The 16,872-nt window shown below is 35.6% G+C and overlaps 1 protein-coding gene across 3 annotated transcripts in view; it reads right to left on the bottom strand.

Moving 5' to 3' along the window:
* Positions 1-16,872, bottom strand: part of ABCA5 (ATP binding cassette subfamily A member 5) — a 108,520-nt gene that overhangs the window by 28,594 nt on the left and 63,054 nt on the right. For all 3 annotated transcript variants that reach the window (XM_074388890.1, XM_039475831.2, XM_074388889.1), the window contains 7 exons: positions 16,501-16,671; positions 11,623-11,736; positions 11,106-11,240; positions 10,341-10,415; positions 9,702-9,793; positions 475-601; positions 57-174 (listed from right to left, as the gene is read on the bottom strand). In XM_074388890.1, the coding sequence (XP_074244991.1) occupies positions 57-174; positions 475-601; positions 9,702-9,793; positions 10,341-10,415; positions 11,106-11,240; positions 11,623-11,736; positions 16,501-16,671 (832 nt within the window). The remainder of the gene's footprint in view (positions 1-56; positions 175-474; positions 602-9,701; positions 9,794-10,340; positions 10,416-11,105; positions 11,241-11,622; positions 11,737-16,500; positions 16,672-16,872) is intronic.

The raw sequence follows: 16,872 nt of genomic DNA on the forward strand, positions 1-16,872 counted from the left end.
CAAAAGTGAAAATTACTCTTCTAGAAAAGTTATGTAAGAAAAAATTAAATACCAGCCTTTTTTCACACAGAAAGAGACGTATTTAGTTGCCACTTTCTTTACTTTTCTTGAAAGAAGAAAATCTTTCTTGTCATCATATTCTTTATGCAAATTGCTGACCACAATGGATGGTTTCTAATAAGAAAAATTGTATTTAAAAAGAAAGTTACAAAACCTATCATGAAATGACAGGCTGCACATACCTCATGTCCATATTATAAAAATTATATTGGCTAATAAGGAGATACAGTACAAAAAAATATCCATTTATGACTAAAATCCTGGCTTATTCAAAGGTAAGTAGACAAGTATTTTTTTCCAAGAAAGATTTTTTTCAGATTGCTTCATATGCAAAAAACTATTTTTCAGATTAATTTCTATGTACTGGGAACTGATCATTTTATATTTAATATGACAGCATAAAGAATAAATTACCTCCTCACAACACTGGCAACTCATCAGCTCTTTGACCTTTAATCTTTCAGCTTTGACATCTTCATCTTCATCCTCATTGTTTGGTGGTTCTGGAAACTTCCTATTTTGGGACTTCTTTGAAAGGTTTCTACATATATATAATAAATATAGAAAGATGGTAGGTTTTCAAATAATTAAAATAGTAAGAAATTCAGACACTAGGTAGAGAAAAGACTGAAAAAATACACCAACATAAGATCTAGGATTATCTCTGAAAGGTGGAATTACGAGCAATATTTTTCAATGACTGATGATAGCATTTGGATGATTTTACCTAAATTTATTCATTTATTAAACAATATTATTTTTTAAATAATATTTATGACTAATAGGTGTCAGGTATTATTACACAGAAAGACAGATGAAAAAAGATGAACTTTGCCCTCAAAAAATGTAAAACCTGAGTATAAATGAAATTGTCCAGAAAGAGTAGATGTAGAGGGTTGATGCCAGAACCCACAGTAACACCATTTTTAGGGACGGACAGAGGATGAAGTGCTTGCAAAAGAAATTTCGGCAAACAGAAGAAGATATAATGGAAAACAAAAGAATAAGAAAAATGTGGCCTGGTGTGGTGGCTCATGCCTATAATCTCAGCACTTTAAGAGGCCAAGGCGTGCAGATAACTTGAAGTCAGGAGTTCAAGACAAGCCTAGCAACCATGGAAAAACACTGTTCTACTAAAAACTAAAATACAAAAATTAGCCAGGTGTGGTGGTGCATGCCTGTAATTCCAGGTACTTGGGAGGCTGAGGCAGGAAAATCATTTGAACCTGGGAGATGGAGACTGCAGTGAGCCAGATCATGCCACTGCACTCCAGCCTGGGTAACAGACTAAGATTCCGTCTCATAAAAAAAAAAAAAAAAAAAAAAAAAAAGAAGAGAAAAATGTCTAAGGAGAACAATGTCAGTCATATTAAAGGCTGCAGATTAAATAAGTTGAGCCTACTAGACCATAAAAGGACAAAATTGTTAGTTATCTTATTGAAAATAGAATCAATGGAAAGGTAAAGGAAAATCAGATAGGAGGGAGTTATAGGAGTGGATGGAAGGTGAATAACTGGAGATAGCAGGTTTTTGGCTATGAAAGAAAAGAGATAGAGAATAGGAGCTAGAGATAAATTCATGTTCAAATGAGATCTATGGGTTCTTTCATATATGGAATAAAGGTGACCCTCCCCAACCCCACAACAAAATACACTATTGAGATTCAGAAAGAAAAAAAGAGAAAAAAATACACTATTGAGATCCAGAAAGGAAAGAGAAAATGAAAATTGAGCAATATTCTAAGTATACAGAATAAATGAAGACTTGGATAACAGGATGGGCTGCTACTTCTTCTAGAACCTGGAAAAGCCAAAAATGATGGAAGATGTGAGTAAGTTTGTAGAAATTTATAACTTATAATTGTTTCTGTTTTCTGAGATAAATGACAAAATTACTTACTGAGAAGTAGGAAGTAAAATAAGGTGATTTGAGGAATTTGAAGAATAAAAAGAAAGCTTTGGATAACTATTGAAAACAAAGGGAAGACACTTGCACTCATATGTTCATCATGGTACTATACACAATAGTAAAGTCATAGAACCAACTTGAGTGTCCATCAAAAGTTGACTGGATAAAGAAAATATGGTTAGTGAACGGGATCCAAGATGACTGAATAGGAACAGCTCTGGATTGCAGTTCCCAGAGAAAACGCAGAGGCCGCTGCAGGTGATCCGCAGGCAACCAGAGTCTGGAGTGGACCTCCAGAAGTCCTACAGTAGAGGGGCCTGACTGTTAGAAGGAAAACTAAGGCCGGGTGTGGTGGCTCACGCTTGTAATCCCAGCACTTTGGGAGGCTGAGGCGGGTGGATCACAAGGTCAAGAGATTGAGACCATCCTGGTCAACATGGTGAAACCTCATCTCTACTAAAATACAAAAATCAGCCAGGTATGGTGGCGTATGCTTGTAGTCCCAGCTACTCAGGAGGCTGAGGCAGGAGAATTGCTTGAACCCGGGAGCCGGGAGTTGTGGTGAGCAGAGATCGTACCACTGCACTCCAGCCTGGGTAACAAGAGCGAAACTCCGTCTCAAAAAAAAAAAAAAAAGAAGAAGAAGAAGGAAAACTAAGAAACAGAAAGAGATAACTTCAACATCAACAAACAGGATGTCCACTCAGAGACCTCATCTGAAAGTCACCAACTACAAAGACCACAGGGAGATAAATCCACAAAGATGGAAAGAAACAAGTGTAAAAAGGATGAAAACACCCAAAACCAGAACGCCTCTCTTCCTCCAAGGAATTACAACTCCTCACCAGCAAGGGAACAAAACTGGATGGAAAATGAGTCTCATGAATCGACAGAAGCAGGCTTCAGAAGGTGGGTAATAAGAAATTTCTCTGAGCTAAAAGAACATGTTCTAACCCAATGGAAAGAAACTAAGAAGCTTGAAAAAAGGTGTGATAAAATGCTAACGAGAATAAACAGATTATAGAGGAATATAAATGAATTGATGGAGCTGAAAAACATAACATGAGAACTTCGTGAAGCATACACAAGTTTCAATAGCTGAATTAACCAAGCAGAAGAAAGGATATCAGAGATTGAAGATCAACTCAATGAAGTAAAATGAAAAGACAAGATTAGAGAAAAAAGAATAAAAAGAAACGAACAAAGCCTCCAAGAAATATGGGATCATGTGAAGAGACCTAATCTAAGATTGATAGGTGTACCTGAATGTGATGGAGAGAATGAATCCAAGCTGGAAAATACTCTTCAGGTTACCATCCAGGAGAACTTCCCCAACCTAGCAAGGCAGGCCAATATTCAAGTATAGGAAATACAGAGAACACCACAAAGATATTCCTCAAGAAGCCCAACACAAAGTCACATAATTGCCAGATTCACCAGGGTTGAAATGAAGGAAAAAAGGCTAAGGGCAGCCAGAGAGAAAGGTTAGGTTACCTACAAAGGAAAGCCCATCAGACTCACAGCAGATCTCTCAGCAGAAACTCTACAAGCCAGAAGGGAGTGGGGACCAATAATCAACATCCTTAAAGAAAAGAATTTTCAACCTAGAATTTCATATCCAGCCAAACTAAATTTCATAAGCAAAGGAGAAATAAAATCCTTTACAAACAAGCAATTGCTGAGAGATTTCTTCACCACCAGGCTTGCTTTACAAGAGCTCCTGAAAGAAGCACTAAACATAGAAAGGAATAACCTGTACCAGCAACTCCAAAAACATACCAGATGGTAAACAGCATCGACACAATGAAGAAACTGCGTCAACTAATGGGCAAAATAGCCAGCTAGCATAAAAATGGCAGGACAAATTCACAGATAACGATATTAACCTTAAATGTAAATGGGCTAAACGCCCCAATCAAAAGACACAGACTGAAAAATTGGATAAAGAGGCAAAACCCATCCGTGTGCTGTATCCAGGAAACCCATTTCACATGCAAGGATACACATAGGATCAAAATAAAGGATGGAGGAAGATTTATCAAGCAAATGGAGAGCAAAAAAAAAAAAAAAAAAAAAAAAAAAGCAGGAGTTGCAATCCTAGTCTCGGATAAAATGGACTTTAAACCAGCAAAGATCAAAAGAGACAAAGAAGGATATTACATAAAGTAAAAGGATCAATGCAACAAGAAGAGCTAACGATTCTAAATATATATGCAGCCAATACAGGAGCACCCAGATACATAAAGCAAGTTCTTAATGACTTAAAAAGAGATTTAGACTCCCACACAATAATAGTGGGGGACTTTAACACTCCACTGTCAATATTAGACAGATCAACGAGAAAGAAGATTAACAAGGATATCCAGGACTTAAACTCAGATCTAAACCAAGCAGACCTACTAGACATTTACAGAACTCTCCACCCTAAATCTACAGAAAATGCATTCTTCTCAGCACCACACCACACCTACTCTAAAATTTACCACATAATTGGAAGTAAATCACTCCTCAGCAAATGCAAAAGAACAGAAATCCTAACAGTCTCTCAGACCACAGTGCAATCAAGTTAGAATTCAGAACTCAGAAATTAACTGAGAACTGCACAACTTCATGGAAACTGAACAGCTGGCTCTTGAACGTTGACTGGATAAACAATGAAATGAAGGCAGAAATAAAGATGTTCTTCAAAACCAACGAGAATGAAGACAAAATATACCAGAATCTCTGGGACACATTTAAAGCAGTGCCTAAAGGAAAATATATAGCAATAAATGCCCACATGAGAAGCAAGGAAAGATCTAAAATTGGCACCATATGGTGAAAATTTAAAGAGCTAGAGGAGTAGGATGAAAAAAAAACTCAAAACCTAGCAGAATACAACAAATAACTAAGATCTGAGCAGAATTGAAGGAGACAGAGACACAAAAAACCCTTCAAATAACCAATAAATCTAGAAGCTGGTTTCTTGAAAACATCAACAAAATAGACAGACCACTAGCCAGATTAATAAAAAAGAAAAGAGAGAATAATCAAATAGATGCAATAAAAAAAACGATAAAGTGGATATCACCACAGATTCCACAGAAATACAAACCACCATCAGATTACAACAAACAACTCTATGCACATAAACCAGTAAACCTGGAAGAAATGTATATATTCCTGGACACTTGCATCCTCCCAAGCTTAAACCAGGAAGAAGTCAAATCCCTGAATAGAACAATAACAAGGGCTGAACTTGAGGCAGCAATTAATAGCCTACCAACCAAAAAAAGCCCAGGTCCAGATGGGTTCACAGCCAAATTCTACCAGGCATACAAAGAGGAGCTGGTACCACTCCTTCTGAAACTACCCTAAACAATTCAAAAAGAGGGAATCCTTCCCAAATCATTTTAGGAAACCAACATTATCCTGATGCCAAAAACCGGCAGAGATTCAACAAGAAAAAAAAAACTTCAGGCCAATATCCATGATGAACATAGATGAGAAATCTTCAATAAAATAATGGCAAACCAATTGCAAAAGCACATCAAAAAGCTTATCCATCAGAGTCAAGTAGGCTTCATCCTGGGGATGCAAGGCTGGTTCAACACCCACAAGTCTATAAACATAATTCACCACATAAACAGAACCAAAGACAAAAATCACATGATTATCTCAATAGATGCAGAGAAGGCCTTTGACAAAATTCAACAGTCCTTTATGCTAAAAACTATCAATAAACTAGGTATTGACAGAATGTATCTCAAAATAATAAAAACTATTTATGACAAACCCACAGCCAATGTCATAGTGAATTGGCAAATCCTGGAAGCAGTCCCTTTGAAATCTGGCACTAGACAAGGATGCCCTCTCTGACCACTCCTATTCAATATAGTATTGGAAGTTCTAGCCAGAGCAATCAGGCAAGAAAATAAATAAATAAAGGGTATTCAATTAGGAAAGGAGGAAGTCAAATTGTCTCTATTTGCAGATGACATGATTGCATATTTAGAAGACCCCATCATCTCAGCCCAAAATCTCATGAAATTGATAAGCAACTTCAGCAAAGTCTCAAGATACAAAATCAATGTGCAAAAATCACAAGCATTCCTATACACCAATATACAAAATCAATGTGCAAAAATCACAGGCAATTCCTATACACCAGACTTAAAGAGAGTCAAATCAAGAATGAACTGCCATTCACAATTGCTAAAAAGAGAATAAAATATCTAGGGATCCAACTAACAAAGAATGTAAAGAACCTCTTCAAAGAGAACTACAAACCACTGCTCAACAAAATAAGAGAGGACACAAACAGATGGAGAAACATTCCATACTCATGGTTAGGAATAATCAATATGTGAAAATGGCCATACTGCCCAAAGTAATTTATAGATTCAATGCTATTCCCATCAAGCTACCAATGACCTTCTTCACAGATCTGGATAAAACCACCTTAAACTTCATATGGAACCAAAAGAGAGCCCGCATAGCCAAGTCAATTTTAAGCAAAAAGAACAAAGCTGGAGGCATCACTCTACCTGACTTCAAACTATACTACAAGGCTACAGTAATCAAAACAGCATGGTACTGGTACCAAAATAGAGATACAGACTAATGGAACAGAACAGAGGCCTTGGAGGCAACACCACACATCTACAACCATTTGATCTTTGATGAACTGGATGCAAACAAACAATGGGGAAAGGATTCCCTATTTAATAAACAGTGTTGGAATAACTGGCTCGTCATGTGCAGAAAGCAGAAACTGGACCCCTTCCTGACACCTTACACTAAAATTTAACTCCAGATAAATCAAAGACTTAAATATAAGACCTAACACCATAAAAACCGTAGAAGAAAACCTAGGCAATATCATTCAAGACAAAGGCATAGGCAAGGATTTCATGACTAAAACACCAAAAGCATTGGCAACAAAAGCCAAAATAGACAAATCGGATCTAATTAAACTTCAGAGCTTCTTTACAGCAAAAGAAACAATCATTAGAGTGAACCGGCAACCAACAGAATGGGAAAAAATTTTTGCAATCTACCCATCTGACAAAGGGCTCATATCCAGAATCTACAAAGAACTAAAACAGATTTACAAGACAAAAACAAACAAACCCATTCAAAAGTGGGTGAAGGATATGAACAGACGCTTTTCAAAAGAAGACATTTATGAGGCCAACATATGAAAAAATGCTCTTCATCACTAATTTATCATTAGAGAAATGCAAATCAAAACTACATTGAGATACCATCTCACGCCAGTTAGAATAGTGATCATTAAAAAATCCGGAGACAACAGATGCTGGAGAGGATGTGGAGAAACAGGAACACTTTCACACTGTTGGTGGGAGTGTAAATTAGTTCAACCACTGTGGAAGACAGTGTGGCAATTCCTCAAGGACCTAGAAATAGAAATTCCATTTGACCCAGCAATCCCATTACTGGGTATATATCCAAAGGATTATAAATTGTTCTACTATAAGGACACATGCACACGAATGTTTATTGCAGCACTGTTTACAATGGCAAAAACCTGGAACCAACGCAAATGGCCATTGATGATGACTGGACAGGGAAAATGTGGCATACATACACCATGGAATATTATGCTGCCATCAAAAACGATGAGTTTGTGTCCTTCGTAGGGACACGGATGAATCATTCTCAGCAAACTGACACAAGAACAGAAAATCAAACACCGCATGTTCTCTCTCATAGGTGGGTGCTGAACAATGAGAACACATAAACACAGGGAAGGGAACATCATACACTGAAGTCTTTGTTGGGGGGAACTAGGGGAGGGACAGTGTGGGGTGGGGAGTTGGGGAGGGATAACATGGGGAGAAATGCCAGATATAGGTGATGGGGAGGAAGGCAACAAAGCACATTGCCATGTATGTGCCAAAGCACATTGCCGAAGCACATTACCTATGCAACAATCCTGCATGTTCTTCCCATGTACCCCAAAACCTAAAACGCAATAAAATATTTAAAAAAAGAAAAGAAAAGAAAATATGGTATATACACACCATGGAATACCACACAGCCATAAACAGAAGGAAATTAATATTCTTTACAGCAACATGGATGGAGCTGAAGGTCATTATCCTAAGTGAACTAATCTGGAAACAGACAATCAAATACCACATGTTCTCACTTATAACTGGAAGCTAAACAGTAGATACACATATACACAAACATGAGGATTGGGTACTTCAAAAGGGTTCAGGGCTGAGGGTTGAAAAATTACCTAACAGGTACATTGTTCACTTTTTGGGTAATGTTACACTAGAAGCCCAATCACCACCAGTATGCAACATACTCATCTAACAAACATGCACATTTACCCCTGAATCTAAAATAATTTAAAAAAAAAAAAAAGGCTTTTGTCTATGGAATAAATTTAAATAAATTTATAAGCAATAAATATGTAGTACTATCAAATGACACTTTTATGTTATTTTTTCCAGCATATAATTCAATTCACCAACAATTATAATTTTTTGTAGACAGGTCAAAAAGACAAAAGTTGAGGATGCTGAAATGACAATAAAGTGATTAATCATCTAAGCAAGGCTGGATAGAAGAAAAAGTAAAAATAGAGATTAGCTAATATATTTGGAAGAATAAGTTAAAAAGACAAACAAAGGCTGGGCACGGTGGTTCACGCCTGTAATACCAGCACTTTGGGAGGCCGAGGTGGCTGGATCACCTCGGTTGGGAGTTTGAGACCAGCTTGACCAACATGGAGAAACCCCATCTCTATTAAAAATACAAAATTAGCCGGGCATGGTAGCACATGCCTGTAATCCCGGCTACTTGGGAGGCTGGGGAAGGAGATCACTTGAGCCCTGCAGGCGGAGGTTGTGGTGAGCTGAGATTGCGCCATTGCACTCCAGCCTGTGCAACAAGAGTGAAACTCTGTCTCAAAAAAAGACAAACAAGAACAAGCATTGGCAAGGATGTGGAGAAAATAGAACCCTAATATGTTCCTGGGGGAGTGTAAAATAGCACTAGCACTTTAGAAACAGTCTGGAAATTCCTCAAATGACTCAGCAATCCCATTTCTAGGTAGCCAACCAAAATAAATGAAAATATATGTCCATACAAACACTTGTATACAAATATTCATGGCAACATTGTTCATAATAGCCAAAAAGTAAAAGCAACTCATTGATAAAGATATATAAAATTATAGTATACACATACAATGTAGCATTACTCAGCAAAAAAAGGTAACGAAGTACTGCTACATGTGACTACATGATGACCATTCCAAACATTATAATAAGTGTTAAACCATATGTTAGATATTAATTATATTGCCCAAATCCTAGCAATTTTTAAAAGATGTTTTCTGGCAAATCTGATGATTTTCCAACATTAAAATAACATACCAACCAACTATAGTAAAAAGCAAATAACTATAAAAGTTAAATATAAGATATTTAAGAGAATCATTGGTCTTTAGACTCAAGATTTTCCAAAGTTATTTCCATTGTCCAGTTATATAAAATGTTCAGAATAGGCAAATCTGACAGAAACAGAAAGTAGATTAGTGGTTACCTAAGACAGGGGGTTATGGGAGCAGAAATAAGAAAGTGACTATTAATGAGTACAAAGTTTCTTTCTGGAGTGCTGGAAATGTTTCAAAATTATATTATGGGAATAGTTTCACAATTCTGTAAATATACTAAAAACATTTTAAATTTTTTAAAAATTAAAAATTAACTGACCTGAAAAAGGGATCTTTTCTTATTGATCTGCCTCCATATTTTTTCTCATAGTATTGTAAGAGGAAAATCCACAGTACACACTGCAGGTAAGGCTAAAAGAAGAACATGTTGCAGCTCATGATTAAAAGGTTTGTTGTTTATTCTTTTCCTTTGCCAGTAGAACTAAGACTACATACATCAAGTTCCTTGCTATTCCCAAAAAAAAAAAAAAAAAAAAAAAAAAAAAATCACAACTTTTTATACTTGACGTGATAAAGATAATTAAAAATGAATTTTATATGAACTAAAACAGAATTATTTTTAGTAAATCCTTCACATATTGTCTACCTCTGTATCATTCATTTATTGTCAGCTTCATAAAATATAATCAAACACAAAAACTTTGTTTTTGATTCTAAGAAGACAGAACTGTAGCTAAATAGAATAACATGTAAAAGGCTAAGTATATTAAAGTGGACACATTCAATAAATGAAAGGTACTCCCTATTAAATACAGATTAGCTAGCGTTAACTAACACACTTGACTTTTTATGTACCTTTTTTATAAAACAGGATAAAAAATTATACATAGTTAAAACTATAGAACCAAAGTATTCTTAAGGTAACATGCTAACTCACAAAAACACTTTCATTTCTTACCGATATAACAGCCACTGAAAGCCTATCCCATGAATTATAGGTGTCGTCATTTTTTCGTATATTCTTCCAAGAAATCTAAGACAAAAAGTTTTAAAAATGTATATGCTGCAATATGTAGAAATAGTTGGATTAAAATGAAAAAATATATTTTGTTTAGCAAGTGTATTTTCTATTAAGTTAGCTATTCATATTAGTAAGTTATATTTTTACTTAAAATCTTCTCTGTCCCAAAATATTTCTAAGGATTAGTATAAATTAAAAACATTAAACTGAGACCTAAAAAGAGAAGTAGGGGTAGCAGGATTAGTAAGTAGAATTAATTAGCAAACCTAAATCAATAATTCATAATATTTTTTCTAATCCCATGGAATTTTTTTTCAATTATCCAGCCTTAATAAAATAAATCTGGTTTTTATCTCTATTTTTTCTTGGAGAAAATCTCTTATACTTTATTCTTTCTCATTCCTTCAGAGTAAAATACATGATTTAATCACTGATAAACTCCTAAAAACACTGACTGAAACCTCATCACAATTCTAATTTATACATATCATTTTGAGCATCTGAAAACCTATAACAAGCATAGCCCTTTTCTTTTGAGAATTTACAGTTTGACAAGATCTCACAATAATTTATACTGCATTAATAACATCTAAACCAAGTAGTAGCCATTAACCTGATGCATTTTACTATTTTCTAAGAACTAACATCCTCAGACAGTACTTATTTATATTTTTAACATATTAAAATACTTAGCAGAGTTACCTTTATGAACGAAATCAGGCAACCTAGAAGTGGATAGATTGGAATGATGATACAAAAAGCATAATGAAGAATAGTTGCAATTGTGTATCCCATAAAGAATGTTATTTCAGTGATTGCAATACAAGCCAACGCTGTCTAAAGAAAAAAAATGAAAAAGCAAGTGACAAAGTGTTTAGAAGTTTCATACAAACTGACTTATAAACTGGTGTCGAAGCATTAAACTATGTTTTCAATTCTCTAGTAAACATGGAACTAGAGATGTTATTTAGCCAGCAAGTAGCAACTTGTTTGTAGCTGGTATCCATGCTACCCTAGTTGCTAAAAGTCTTCCATATTGTCCCTGTGTGGAAAAGGAGGATTCAGAAGACAAATATACATATAAAAAGAAACTGCCAATTATTTAACTAAATTCTGTGCTTACAAAAGACATGTAACATTTTTTAGTATAATCAGGAAAGTATGTGTGATTTCAATTAAACTGCTATGGCAAGTTGAAATAATGCAAAATGTGACTTACCACAGAATAGATAAATGACCAAAATTCTTTGGTATGTAAAATTTTCTTAAAGGTGAAAGAAGTAATATAAGTGAACAGAATAACTGATGGAACATAACCAATAAGGCAAAAAACCTGTAAATCAGAAATGTTTCTATAAAAATATGAATAGCTTCCAGTACACGACATTAAATACTAGTCATATTAAAACATTAAGATATTTTTAATACAATCCCAAATAAATTATTTAACTGAACACTATTTGTAGTGTTTTATACCAAGTAAAATATCACCTCATTATTTTATTATAAAAAGCAAGTATAGCTAGCTACAACTTTATCTCTCTCAGTCAAATATTAGCTACTATTTTAATATATAGCACTTTATTTTTTAAAGTTTAAGAAAAACATTATTATTTTATATGGCATAAACTAATATATAAGGTCATTATGATCTCTGACAAAATTGTTAATTTTAGCATCAACCTCACCTAACGCTGTTCTCCCTTTTTCCTAATAAAGTATTCAATTACAGGGCTTACTGTCAGTCATTAACATGTTAACATGGATGCAAATCAGTCTCTCCTTTGATATTTTAAGCTGTATTTTATTTTAAATAATTTCCAGTTTTACTTTAGATTCAGGGGATACATGTGCAGGTTTGTTACATGGGTATACTGCATGATGCTGAGGTCTGGGGTATAACTGATTCTGTCACCTATGTACTGAGCATAGTACCCAACGCTTAGTTTTTCAACCCTTGCTACCCTTCCTCCTGCCCCCATCTAATAGTCCCCAGTGTCTATTGCTGCCATCTTTATGTCCATGTTTACCCAATTTAGCTTCCACTTATAAGTAGGAACATGCAACAGTTGGTTTTCTGTTCCTTTATTAATTCACTTAGGATAATGGCCTACAACTGCATCTGTGCTGCTGCAACGGACATGATTTGATTACTTTTTATTGCTGCACAGTATTCCGTGGTGTGTATGTACCATACTTTCTTCATTCAATCACCTGTTACGAGCTCCTAAGTTGATTCCATGTCTTTGCTATTGTGAATAGTGCTGCAATAAACATACCAGCTTATGTGTCTTTTTGGTAGAACGATTTATTTTCTTTTGGATATATAACCAGTAATGGAGTTTCTGAGTTGTAAGGTAGCTCTGTTTTAGTATCTTTGAGAACTCTCCAAACTGCCTTCCACGGTTGCTGAAGTTTACATGCCTACGAAGAGTATATAAGCATTTCATTTTCTCTGCAGCCTTGCCAGCATTTGTTGGTTTTTGACTCTTTAATGATAGTCATTCTAACTGATGTGAGATGCTATCTCACTGTGGTTTTAATTTGCAGTTCTCTGTTGATTAGCGATGTAGAGCATTTTTTCATACATTTGTTGTCCACCTGCATGTTTTCTTTTGAGATGTGTCTGTTCATATATTTTGCCCACTTTTTAATGAAGTTCTTTGTTTTTTTAATGCTGTATTGTTTAAGTGTCTTATAGATTCTGGTTACTGGGCCTTTGTTGGATGCATAGTTTGTATTTTCTCCCATTCAGTATGTTGTCCATTTACTCTGTTGATAGTTTCTTTTGCTATGCAGAGGCTCTTTAGTTTAATTAGATGGTACTTGTCAATTTTTATTTACATTGCAATTGCTTTTGAGGACTTATTTAGTTGTAGATTCTTTCCCAATGTCCAGAATGGTATTTTCTAGGTTTTCTTGTAGAATTCTTATAGTTCGATGTCTTTCCCTTAAATCTTTAACCCATCTTGGTTAATTTTTATGTACGGTGAAAGGTGGAAGTCCAATTTCATTCTTCTGCATAGGGCTAGCCAGCTTTCCCAGCACCATTAATTGAACACAGCATCCTTTCTCATTGCTTATTTTTGTCAACTCTGTCGAATATCAGATGGCTACAGATGTGTGGCTTTATTTCTGAAGATGAGGCTGAGGCAGGAGAATTGCTAGAATCTGGGAACTGAAGGTTGCTGTGAGCCAAGATCGCTCCACCGCACTCCAGCCTCGGTGACAGAGTGAGACTCTGTCTTAAAAAAATATTTTTCCTTGGAAACCATCATTCTCAGCAAACTGACACAAGAACAGAAAATCAAACACCGCATGTTCTCACTCATATGTGGGTATTGAATAATGAGAACACATGGACACATGGAAGGGAGCATCACACACTGGAGTCTGTTGTGGGGGACTAGGGAGTTGGGGAGGGATAACATGGGGAGAAATGCCAGATATAGGTGATGGGGATGGAGGCAGAAAATCACATTGCCATGTATGCAACAATCCTGCATGTTCTTCACGTGTGTGTGTGTGTGTGTGTGTGTGTGTGTGTGTGTGTATAGATATATATATATAAAGAAATAAAGGGTATTCAAATAGGAAGAGAAATCAAATTGTCTGTTTGCAGATGACAGGACTGTATGTACATTTAGAAAGCCCCACTGTCTCAACCGAAAATCTCCTTAAGCTAATAAGCAGCTTCAGCAAAACAAAATCAATATGCAAAAATCACAAGCATTCCTATACACCAATAATAGACAAACAGGGAGCCAAATCATGAGTGAACTTCCATTCCCAATTGCTACAAAGAGAATAAAATACCTAGGAATACAACTTACAAAGGATGTGAAAGATCTCTTCAAGGAGAACTACAAACCACTGCTTAAGGAAATAAGACACAAGCAAATGGAAAAACATTCCATACTCATGGACAGGAAGAATCAATATTGTGAAAATGGCCATGCTGCCAAAAGTATTCTAGATGCAATGCTATCCCCATCAAGCTACCACTGACTTTCTTCACAGAATTAGACAAAACTAATTTCATGAGCCTATATAACCAAGACAATCCAATTCTAAGCAAAAACAACAAAGCTAGAGGCATCATGCTACCTAACTTCAAACTATACTACAAGGCTACAGTAACCAAAACAGCATGCTACTGGTACCAAAACAGATATACAGACCAATGGAACAGAACAGAGGCCACAGAAATAACACCACACATCTACAACCATCTGATCTTTCACAAATCTGATATAAACAAGCAATGGGGAAAGAATTCCTTATTTAATAAATGGTATTGGGAAAACTGGCTAGTCATATGCAGAAAATAAAACTGGACCTCTTCACGCCTTTTACAAAAATTAACTCGACATAGATTAAAGACTTAAACATAAGACCTAAAACCATAAAAACCCTAGAAGAAAACCTAGGCAATACCATTCAGGACATACGCATGGGCAAGGACTTCATGACTAACACACCAAAATCAATGGCAACAAAAGCCAAAATCGACAAATGGGATCTAATTAAACTAAAGAGCTTCTGCACAGCAAAAGACACTATCATCAGTGTGAACAGGCAACCTACAAAATTGGGGGAAAATTTTGCAATCTATCCATCTGACAAAGGGCTAGTATCTAGAAGCTACAAGAAACTTAAACAAATTTACAAGAAAAAAAACAAACAACCCCATCAAAAAGTGGGCAAATGGTATGAACAGACACTTCTCAAAAGAAGACATTATGTAGCCAACAAACATTTATGTAGCTCATCATCACTGGTCATTAAAGAAATGCAAATCAAAACCATAATGAGATACCATCTCATGCCAGTTAGGATGGTGATCATTAAAAAGTCAGAAAACAACAGATGATGGAGAGGATGTGGAGAAATGGAAACATTTTACACTGCTGGTGGGAGTGTAAATTAGTTCAACCATTGTGGAAGACAGTGTGGCGATTCCTCAAAGATTTACAACCAGAAGTACCATTTGATCCAGCAATCCCATTACTGGGTATATACTCAAAGGATTATAAATCGTTCTACTATAAAGACACATGCACATGTGTGTTTAATTGTGGCACTATTCACAATAGCAAAGTTTTGGAACTAACCTAAATGTCCATCAATGATAGACTGGATTAAAAAAATGTGGCACATATACACCATGGAATTTTATGCACTCAAAAAAAAAAAAAAAGTGAGTTCATGTCATGTCTTTTGCAGGAACACAGATGAAGCTAGAAACCATCATTCTCAGCAAACTAACACAGGAACAGAAAACCCAACACTGCATGTTCTCACTTGTAAGTGGGAGTTCAACAATAAGAACACATGGACACAGGGAGGGGAACATCACACACCGGGGCCTGTCGGGGGTGAGGGTTTAGGGGAGGGATACCATTAGATGAAATACCTAATGTGGATGATGAGTTGATGGGTGCAGCAGACCACCATGGCACATATATACCTATGTAACAAACCTGCATGTTCTGCACATGTATCCCAGAACTTAAAGTATAATAATAATTTTAAAACGGAATTCAGGAAAAACAGCCATTCTAAACACTAAACACTCAAGTATTATCAATAATCTACTCAAGGCTGGGCATGGTGGCTCACACCTCTAATCCCAGCACTTTGGGAGGCTGAGGCAGGTGAATCGCTTGAGATCAGGAGTTCAAGACCAGCCTGGCCAACATGGTAAAACCCTGTCTCCACTAAAAAGACAAAAATTAGCAGGGCATGATGGTGTGTCCTGTAGTCCCAGCCACTCGAGAGGCTGAGGCAGGAGAATTGCTTGAACCCAGGAGGTGGATGTTACAGTAAGCCAAGATTGCACCACTGCCCTCCAGCCTGGACAACAGAGCAAAACTCCATCTCAAAAAATAAAATAATAATAATAATCATCATCATCATTATCTACTCAAGCAAAAAAATATCTTCATGTAAGTCAGTCTTGACATTTTCATAATAAAGGAAAAGTCCTTTAAACAAATTAATAACCAAATTATTCAACAAGTCAATTGCCCCATTTATAGTTTTTAAAATAACATTCTATCTATAAATAGCATGAGTACAACTAGTGTTAACTTACCACAGCAAGAAACTTCACAGTATAAAAATATAATCCATAATGAAATGCCAATAAGCTTCCTAGCATCAAAGTAAGAATGATAAAAAATAAGGGGATATCAACAACACCTTGTCCAATCCAATATGCAGATGGCAAAAGACCAGAAAGTTTAAGTTGAGTATAAGCTTTGATCTAAAAAAAAAATTATTATAATTTTAGACATTTTATAAACACACAAATAAATTAGTAAATTATTGTAGATCTCTTAATTTTACATCAATGAAATCAGAAAGGTCACATTTCAGGTTTATAGGTAATAAAAGTTCCCCTCACACTAAATATAAATTCCATTTAGCCTTTAATTTGACTCATTATTTCTGAGATGTAACAATT

Source organism: Saimiri boliviensis, chromosome 17 (assembly GCF_048565385.1).
Source record: "Saimiri boliviensis isolate mSaiBol1 chromosome 17, mSaiBol1.pri, whole genome shotgun sequence".
NCBI lineage: Eukaryota > Metazoa > Chordata > Mammalia > Primates > Cebidae > Saimiri > Saimiri boliviensis.